This window comes from Cherax quadricarinatus, chromosome 28, assembly GCF_038502225.1.
Source record: "Cherax quadricarinatus isolate ZL_2023a chromosome 28, ASM3850222v1, whole genome shotgun sequence".
Lineage (NCBI taxonomy): Eukaryota > Metazoa > Arthropoda > Malacostraca > Decapoda > Parastacidae > Cherax > Cherax quadricarinatus.
In genome coordinates this window covers 26,378,661-26,388,610 of record NC_091319.1, presented here as the reverse complement: position 1 = coordinate 26,388,610, position 9,950 = coordinate 26,378,661, and the positions used below count along the sequence as shown (strand labels likewise).

The 9,950-nt window shown below is 41.4% G+C and overlaps 1 protein-coding gene across 2 annotated transcripts in view; it reads right to left on the bottom strand.

Annotated features, from left to right (window-relative positions):
• LOC128693307 (paired box protein Pax-6-like) overlaps positions 1-9,950 on the bottom strand; it is a 45,564-nt gene that overhangs the window by 1,360 nt on the left and 34,254 nt on the right. For both annotated transcript variants that reach the window (XM_053782920.2, XM_070089498.1), the window contains exons 5-6: positions 9,328-9,548; positions 1-4,495 (exon numbers count right to left, since the gene is read on the bottom strand). The exon at positions 1-4,495 is cut by the window's left edge and continues 1,360 nt beyond it. In XM_053782920.2, the coding sequence (XP_053638895.1) occupies positions 3,599-4,495; positions 9,328-9,548 (1,118 nt within the window). In that variant the 3' untranslated portion in view covers positions 1-3,598. The remainder of the gene's footprint in view (positions 4,496-9,327; positions 9,549-9,950) is intronic.

Here is a 9,950-nt window from a genome sequence, read left to right as displayed (position 1 = left end):
ATTGACATGATTGGTATATTGTTTAAATTATTGACATGACTGGTACAGTGTTTAAATTATTGATATGACTGGTACAGTGTTCAAATTATTGATATGGTTATTACAGCGTTCAAACTGACAGATTACTTACATGTTTATTACAGCGTTCAAATTATTAACATGCTTGGTATTGCGTTCAAATTATACATAAAAGTATTTCAATAGCGGTGAACAATGTAAGGAAATCTCACAATCAAAACTTAATAACCGGACATGCCAGTAAGAGAGAAAACATCCCATTACATGTAACTCGGCCCTAACATACATAATCCACGTAATTATCAGTTCTGATATAAATCATCCACATTTCGACTCGCATCATAATCCATTTGCCTTAACACTTGTTTACGTCCTAATCAATTCACTCATTACAACTCGCAAGACAGAAATTGTTAAGGTCGGAACAGGCTAAGATAATTCTTAAAACTAAGTCGTTTGATTCCGCCTTAATGCTTTGTATTTACAGGTGGATAGAGCAGTTAGGCGAGAGGCATTAGAATACATCTTTGGCTCTATACGGTGAGGTGAGATCTGCCCACACCCAGGCAGCTTAGCTAGATCTAGGTTAATCTATATCGCTTATCTTTAATATATAAAGCTGTTTGGGGGCCATGCATGGTTGTCGTTGTGGGTCTTGTGAGAGTCCACAGATCAATGGAAAAATGTATTAATTGCTAGGATATATGAGTCTAGTTTGTCATTGTACATCATGTACAGTAGAGAACAGTTAGGGGGTGTGCTAATGGCCTTATGCTGAGAACATCACGTTAATGGGCATCATTGTGTAGACACATCGAGGACATTTCAGAATTGTTGTTGTTACTACTACAGGTGTTTGTAGCGTATTGGTGATCACTCTGTACCTTGATTAATCAAGAAAGCAACAGCAACACTTTGCTTATTTCTTTCTAATATAGCAGTGTCTATATACTATGAAGGATGCATTCACTTGAGGTTCACTTTAGGTACTTGTGCACCTCACTTTTGGTACTTTGAGTCACCGTAGGTATTTGTCAATTACCGTAGGTGCTCTCAAGTCATGGTGGGTGCTTGTGAGTCACTGTAGCTGCTTGTGAGCCATTGTAGGTGCTTGTGAGTTAGACTTAGAGACAAGTGACTCTCTTTTGATCACTGAGAATCACTGGAAGAGACAAAACGTATTGTAAATATGTTACCATTATAAATTAATGTGAATAATTTAAAAATAATAGTAGCCCTTGTAAATTACTATAATTTTGTAAATCACTGCAGATCGTGGTATATATTTTCAAATCACTGCTAATCACTGTGAATCACTGAATAAGACTGAGAATCCTTGAGCTTCAATGTAAATAATTTTATTTAATTAACACAACACTACGAAGGCATTGTTATTCGTTAGGTAATGTATTGATCAAGAACTCGCTGCTAAATTCACTGCTAAACTCAGTTACACTCGTTGTGAAAATCAATGTGAGAACAGAGCTTTGTGTTATGAGAAGCTGAGAGGCTAGGAGGTTTTTTTGAGTACTCTGTGAGTATTCTGTGAATTGTGAGAGTGACCGGGGATTGAACAAGAGATATAGAAAGAATGAAGTGCCCTAGGGAGGTTGTTAGTTCAATCGAGCACCTAGGCTGGATTGACTGTGGAGCCTAGGCCACCTAGGATGGAACTCTCTAGGAATGTTAGTGGGAGGTATACCAGTCTGAAACTGTGCATGAATTTGGGTACTAGAAATGGAAATGATTATCGTGATGTAATGTGTTATGTTTGTATATACTGTAAGTTTTGAGATAGATTTAAGAGTTAGAATAAAATAGTCTGGGAACTTATTTTAGATTTTCCTAATTCCCAGCTATTTTAAAAGTGGGAGAAGAGAAGATGTGATATCTTGTGTCTGTTGTCTCTGTCATGTTTGTAATTCCAGTTTCTGCTTGTGAAGGTTGGAATTTAGTGCTATTCCCCACATCCTGTAGCTCTGTCAGAGAACTCCAGCCTCTGTGAACATAATATGGAGACCAATTAATCCTAATTTCCGCCTTGGTCATAAATATAGAATATTGGGGGGGGCGGTATAATAGCTAGTAGATGTTAACCTAGAGTTAGAGGTGAGGGCCTCACTAGGTTGATTTGGTGGGTGTAGATTACAAGTGTGTGTGTGTGTGTGTGTGTGTGTGTGTGTGTGTGTGTGTATGTATGTGTGTGTCTCCAAGAACATCCATGCAGTATTACCTATGTCCTATGAATACATTATCTTAACATTGCTTCGTATCATCCCCGCCCACTCTTGTGATATTACCAACTTTGTCACTATACATTTAATAATAGACTAACTGGAATGCAAAGATTTGAACTAAAATTTGTATTCTTTTATTTATATATAGTAAATATTGCTATTCTTAATTCCTTGTGTTTACCTCTATTATTCTTAATACTCCACTTTCATCACTAACCTATATATCTCAGCAATACCTAATTAAAATGCGAGAGAGCTTGTCCCATATATATGGTAAATAGGAACCCAGCAGGTATCTAGGTGAAGGTAATACAGGTTAGGCAGAGATTTCATGAATGATGAAGGTGTTAAGAATGGATGAAAAGATCGGGTTGTAACCGTCCTATGAGTATCTGAAGAAATGGTCGATTGACTATTCACAGTCTCATTATTTGAAGTCTGCGAGGTGAGTATCAGTACAAGAATGGAAAAGTCCAACAGCGAGAGGAACGACCTTCCCTCTGTTGTTACCGTCATTAATGTTGCTATCCGGCATTAATAGTGTCATACTATAGTGTGTTATACGATATATTGAGCGTTAGAGGTGAACCTCCAGTCGGTGATCCATCACACTGTGGTAGCTAAAAGTGATGCTGTCTAGTAAGGTTACCAGCCGTTCTCACATCGAGATCAAAATTAGAATGTCATCTCAACAACTTCCAACACTGGTGTGTGTGTGTGTGTGTGTGTGTGTGTGTGTGTGTGTGTGTGTGTGTGTGTGTGTGTGTGTGTGTGTGTGTGTGTGAAAATGTAATTCACTCTAAGTATTCTTACGGCATTTGTGACATAAGTTGAAATTATTTCTGTGTGTATGAGGATATTTATCATGTAAAATAAATTAAAACTAAAATCATACTGAAGATTTTGGGAAGATTAAAGTGTTTGTAGGTGGAGTAGCCAAGAGAATTACCAGGACGTGTCTGGAATGTTATTGTTGTGACACCTGTGTGGCTCAGCCTTGGTTGTCTGTGGCACTCTAGTTGTGACACCTGTGTGGCTCAGCCTTGGTTGTCTGTGGCACTCTAGTTGTGACACCTGTGTGGCTCAGCCTTAGTTGTCTGCGGTACTATAATTGTAAGACAAGTGTGGCTCAGCCTTGGTGTCTGTGGCACTATAATTGTAAGACAAGTGTGGCTAAGTCTTGGTTGTCTGTGGCATTAACTATGACACACGTGTGACCCAACCTTGCTTGTCTGTGGCACTCTGGCTGTGAGGCACGTATGGTCCAGCCTTGGTTGTAAATGGCACTAGTTCCTGGTGCGTCATACTCACATATCTGATGCTTCTGTACAGATTGGATTAAGTTAAACAGCATCCATGCTCTCGTCTTTATCTGTGTCTTGTTTAACTTCTTCCTTCTTTTCTTCTTTGTCCTCTTCGTCTGTATCTATTCTCCTTCTCTTGACGCTGAGGTCTTGTGCTTCTTCAACTTCTTCCTGTTTGTCCTCCTCCTCCTCATCCCCTTCCTCCTCTTCCTCTTCCTCGGGTTTCTTATGCACGAGGTCAACATCAATATCACTATCGACGTCACCTCGACAGCTCCTGAAGCCAACAGCTTGGCTGGCAGACTTGAGGAAGCTTCTAGCTTGTGCAGCCATCATCTCCCGGGCGTGGGCTTGGGCGTTAGAGAGGTTAATGGGCGTGAGTGTGAGGTCACGCCCGAGGGTAAAGCCCGGGTACTGCGGCAGTGAGAGCAGGCTGGCGGGTAGCAGGGGCGGGGGAGGTGGGCGGCTTGTCATCCTGATGCTCGGGTTCGTGGGCGGGCTCTGCTGGAAGTGTGCGAGAGGGTGGTGGTGGTGGGGGTGGTGGGTGCAGAGGTTGAGGGCGGCGGCAGATACGGGTAAAGGCGGATGTTGGCGATGGGGAGAAGGTAGTCGAAGAGGAGAGGTCGAGGCCGCCCTGGGTGGCGATGGCCGCCCCTCCAACGGGACGCCACGGGTGGTACCTTCTGCTGTGTTGGAAGCTGCTGTTGCTGCTGCGGTGGTAGTGGTGGTGGAAGCTGTGGTAGGGAGAGTAGTGATGGTGGAGGAGGGCGGTGGGGGTGGTGGAGAGGGAGAGTGTGGCATGTCCGGGCTGGAGAGGGCCTCGGAGTAAGGAGAGGTCGTCCTGGGAGAATGAGGCAGAGGGTCGTCGGAGTAAGGGCGGAGGACGCTCAGCTGCTGATGACGTCTCCACTTCGCCCGTCTGTTGGAAAACCACACCTGTCAGGGACCAGGGAAGAGTTACTGCCACGTACACCCACCCAGACCTTACACTAACCTCACTATCATAGCAGTAAACCTCACAGTCTAACTTTAACTACACTACCAGAGCCTTACCCTCCCTATCAGGGCCTTAACCTCCGTACCAGAGCCTTACCCTCCCTATCAGAGCCTTAAAAGGCACATAAGTTCCCCCGTCTTCTAATAACATGTTCATTTTTCCACTATAATCTACCTTGTCCATAATTACTATCACATTTCCTCTGTTCACCTTACGAAACAAACAATGCAAATGCGATAGTAATTATGGACAAGGTAGATTATAGTGGAAAAATGAACATGTTATTAGAAGACGGGGGGAAGTTACGTACCCCTTAACCTCCCTACCAGAACATTCACCTTCTACTTAAACTTTAATAAAAACATATGACTTCACACTGCAGCAGGTCTATTGGCCCATTCTAGGAAGGGCCTTCTTAAATCCAACTTTTCTCGTTCTTATATTTGTCTATCTAGTTTAAAGCTACCTAAGGTTTAGTTTGCATGACACTACTTAGCAGATTGCTCCACTCATCGACATGTTCACCAATTGACTCTTAATCTTACTACCCAACCCTTATTCTGTCTTCAGTAGCTTAAAACAGAGAGGCGAAGCAGAAATAAGCATTAGACACTGAATCAAAGCTTCAGTATACATTACCCTCCTTTATCGCCATTTTGGTTTCCTAAAATCTTAAACAACATACGTGCCACAGAAATTACTGCAATTATTCGTATAAAAGGGTAAAAAATACCGCAAATATTTTCTCCCTTTTCTACTGCTTTCCGTACCCGGTCATGGATCGGGCCGCGGGGGCGTTGACCCCCGGAACGCCCTCCAGGTATATATTTTTAAGATCCTGATCTGCAGTGCACACTGACATATGACTCTACCTTGAGAGCTCTAGCCTAACGTATGTACAGGTAACATAACGCATGTGTAGGTAACAATGTATGGGCAAGTAACATAACGTATATGTAAGTAACGTAACGTATGTACAGGTATGTATATTCTCATAATAAACATGTAAATTTATCTTTAGTAATAAACACTCTGAGGTAAACATACACATGTGCAACACTTAGGACAGTTATTAAGGAAATGTTTGGTTCCCTGGATCTCTGTCGGTCCTGTTGATAAAGATCTTGGTGGACCAGATGTTTTTATATTGTTGTAAGTGATGAACATGTAACTTTACCACACAGTTAGTAATGACATACCTAGTACCTGTTCTCTCATAGCTGGTAATGACATACCTAGTACCTGTTCTCCATAGCTGGTAATGACATATCTATTGCTTGTTCTCTCATAGCAATGACATACCTAGTACTTGTTCTCTCATTGTTGGTAACGACATACCTAGTACCTGTTCTCTCATAGTTGGTAATGACATACCTAGTACCTATTCTCTCATATTTGGTAATGACATACCTAGTACCTGTTCTTTCATAGTTGGTAATGACATACCTAGTACTTGTTCTCTCATAGTTGGTAATGACATACCTAGTACCTGTTCTCTCATAGATAATAATGACATACCTAGTACCTTTTCTTTCATAGTTGGTAAAGACATACCTAGTACCTATTCTCTCATACTTGATAATGACATACTTAGTACCTGTTATCTCATAGTTGGTAATGACATACCTAGTACCTATTCTCTCATACTTGATAATGACATACCTAGTATCTGTTCTTTCATAGTTGGTAATGACATACATAGTACCTGTTCTCTCATAGCAATGACATACCTAGTACCTGTTCTCTCATTGTTGGTAATGACATACCTAGTACCTGTTTTCTCATAGATAGTACTGACATACCTAGTACCTGTACTCTCATAGATGGTAATGATATACCTAGTACCTGTTCTCTCATAGTTGGTAATGACATACCTAAGTAATTATTTTGCCCCTTTTTAAAAACTGATTGACTTAAAACTGTTCATTATTACATATTCTTGGCAAATATTTTTTTCAATAATTCATGTTAAGCTCTAAACCCGTGTGGGTCATTCAGCGCATAACGTGGTGGAGGCTTGATCCTCTGTCTGCCGAGTGCGAGACAGACAAGCTTCCTGTTTGCACTCTCCTAGATGTGTTCTTTGCTAAGAGTATATATATTTTAATTATAATAATATTATGAAACTGTATAGTCGCGAATAAAATTATGATTTTGATTTGAGTGTTGATTTAGCTAACTGCTATTAAGATACTAGGCCATATATATTACGTTATCTATACACGACGCCATAGCATCGTCAAGACGCTATACCCCCGGCTGGGAGGTTACGTCGGGCAGATATCCAGTTTGATCTTAACCCTTTGTGCCCTGGCTTACTAAGAACATCTGTAGTCTGTAAGAACACCTGCTGTTACTAGCAACACTTGCTGTCATTAAATCACTTGTTGCTCTTAAAAATTTCCTATCTTCCTGAGCTGTTGACTCTAATAGAGTATCTTATCGTAATGCACAATATTATATTGATTCGGTTAAAAGTGTAAACTGTATTAAAGATTATTTATCACACACTGAGGGGGGAAAATTAGAAATTAATAAGAATTTAAATAAAGTTTGTCATATATATATATATATATATATATATATATATATATATATATATATATATATATATATATATATTGCAACAACAGTGGAAAACACGAGTAGCATCTGTGGAACCCTTGATCAATCCCCAGCACTCGTAACTACGAGAGGACACACATACAGACTTATTTTTTATTTTAAACACAGCGACAGCTTCATGCAGAAGCACGGTTATTGAGAGCAATCACATCATTTATCAACGCTCACTGTCATGATAGAATATCTCACGTAGCGAGATCCACATCCATCACATTCCCACCTAACTTTCTAAGTGCACATGTTACACTTCCCACCTCCATAACTCCAGTCCATCTGTTTACCTGGACACCTGTATAGATAGAACCAAACTCGCACTCCGAAAAAGAACTTACCCCCACTCTTATCAAACACGCTCATGCATGCCTGCTGGATGCTGGAGCACCTACCTACATTTCGTCCTGAGCTTCCACACTAGGCATTCCTCACTTCTATCATCCCAAGATTTATGTGCCAGTTTGATTATCTTTTCTTGTCCCATCTTTCTTAATGTCAAAGCCATTTCAGTAAGTTCTCTTTCATTCCCTGAATTATATCTTTTATGCTTCCAGAGTATTTGCTAATCTCCTCATACTTTATCCCCTGTATGACATCTTCACTACGCACTGATCTGAGACATGACATCTTCAGCCTTCTCCCCACTGCAACCTTCAACAACCATGTCTCACACCTATACACAAGGGTTGGCATCACTATGCTCAGGTACATTTCACATTTTGTGTCCCATGATCAACTTCTTTGCTTTCAGATTTCTCAGCACTCCAATTGCTTTCTTTTTCTCATCTGGTTTGCATATAGCTTTTTTTTCTTTAACACAGTGGTCATCTCCCAACAAGGTAGGGTCAGCCAAAATTAGAAACACTTTCATCGTCATTCATTCATTAACTGTCTTGCCAGAAGTGCAGTGACATTACAGTTCAAATGACCTTCCGAACTGAAGCATCCCGCTCACCCTTCAGAGTGCACGCACCGTTCTTCCCTCTTTCAGGACTCAAGTCGGGCTAACCAGTTTATCTGAATCCCCTCATAAACATTGCATTGCTCACTCCAACAACCTATTATATCCTAAAAGCTACTTGTCTCCACTCAGTCTGATTCACCATACACAAGCCTGATGGATGGTCAGTCTCTTACCACGTAAAACCTTCATTCCTTCCCTTCAGCCTTTCTTGAGGTGACTTCTACCACTTCTTCCTTCCACACTGGTCAATTCTAGTCTTCAGTATCATTTCTAAATAACCAAATTTACTCAACCCATCATCCGCCCTTATATCCCTCGTAACCCTATACCCTAATCAGATTTCTACGCTCCTAATTCTCTGCATAATGCTCGCACCACACACTGTTCTCGACTACCTCCAGCCTCTTCGATGCAACATTTAAAACCCATGACTCTCACCCATTTAAAGGTGTTGATACCATTATACTCTGGAATATTACCCTCTTTGTCTCCATACAAAAACTTCTTTCTTTTAACATGTGTCTCAATTTCCTTTTATCTTTTTTTCTCCCCTCGTCTATTCTTTGGTTCACCTCATCTTTTAGTGACTCATCTACCGACATATTCAATCCCAATCTGATATCCAGTGTTTCATTGCCTTGACTTTTTGTTGCTCTCATTTTCTATTTCTTTGACATATTCCCTTTAAATTTCCTCTTTTACACAACCTTCCAAACTCCTCCACAAACCTTTGCAACTTTTAAACGTCTCCCAGAAATACTGCATCATCAGCAAAGAGCAACTGTGACAACTCGAGCATCATGTCAAATTAATCATCTTTTAATCACCTTTTCCTTCAAAAACGCATCTGCTGACACATCCGTTCCCAAATATCTAAATACATTCACTTTTTCCATATTACTTTCCTTTAATCTGACATTCAGTCTTCCGTTGCCTAGACGTTTACTTTCATCTGCCCAACATTTCCCAAGAGGTTCTGAACCAGGCCTCGCATGTATAATCCTTGACACATTATTGTATTCACTGTTATGTAAACTCCTGTGAATATAACCACACACACACACACACACACACACACACACACACACACACACACACACACACACACACACACACACACACACACACACACACGCACACACACGCACACACACGCACACACACGCACACACACCATACCACACCCACCTGGACCCTTGCCTCAGACAGTAGTGTTTTCTCAGCCAGACGTTCTCTAGTGGGCAGATCTGGGTAGTGTGTCTTCTCGAACTCCTTCTCCAGCTCTTCGAGCTGGTCTGAGCTGAAGGTGGTGCGGTTGCGACGGAACCGGACCTCGCTAGACAGGTGCGACGGAGAACCCAGCTCAGAGGGCGCTAATGACGCTTGTGAGTGCTTGTGCAAGGGCGATCCTGTAAGATTTTACGCATAGGTCAGTAAATATTCAGACAGGGATAAAAAAATAAAAGCCGAATTGAAAACACCAGCAGTGTGCAGCTGCCTTTTTGGGGGGAATGTTTTCACGGTGGGAACACCCGCAGTGTGGGACTTCCCTGTTCTTCGTGATGGTAACATGGTGGGAACACTGCAGTGTGGGGCTTCCCTATTTTTCATGATAGCAACATGGTGGGAACACTGCAGTGTGGGGCTTCCCTATTCTTCATGATAGTAACATGATGGGAACACTGCAGTGTGGGGCTTCCCTATTCTTCATAACAGTAATACGGTGGGAACACTGCAGTGTGGGGCTTCCCTATTCTTCATGATAGTAACATGATGGGAACACTGCAGTGTGGGGCTTCCCTATTCTTCAT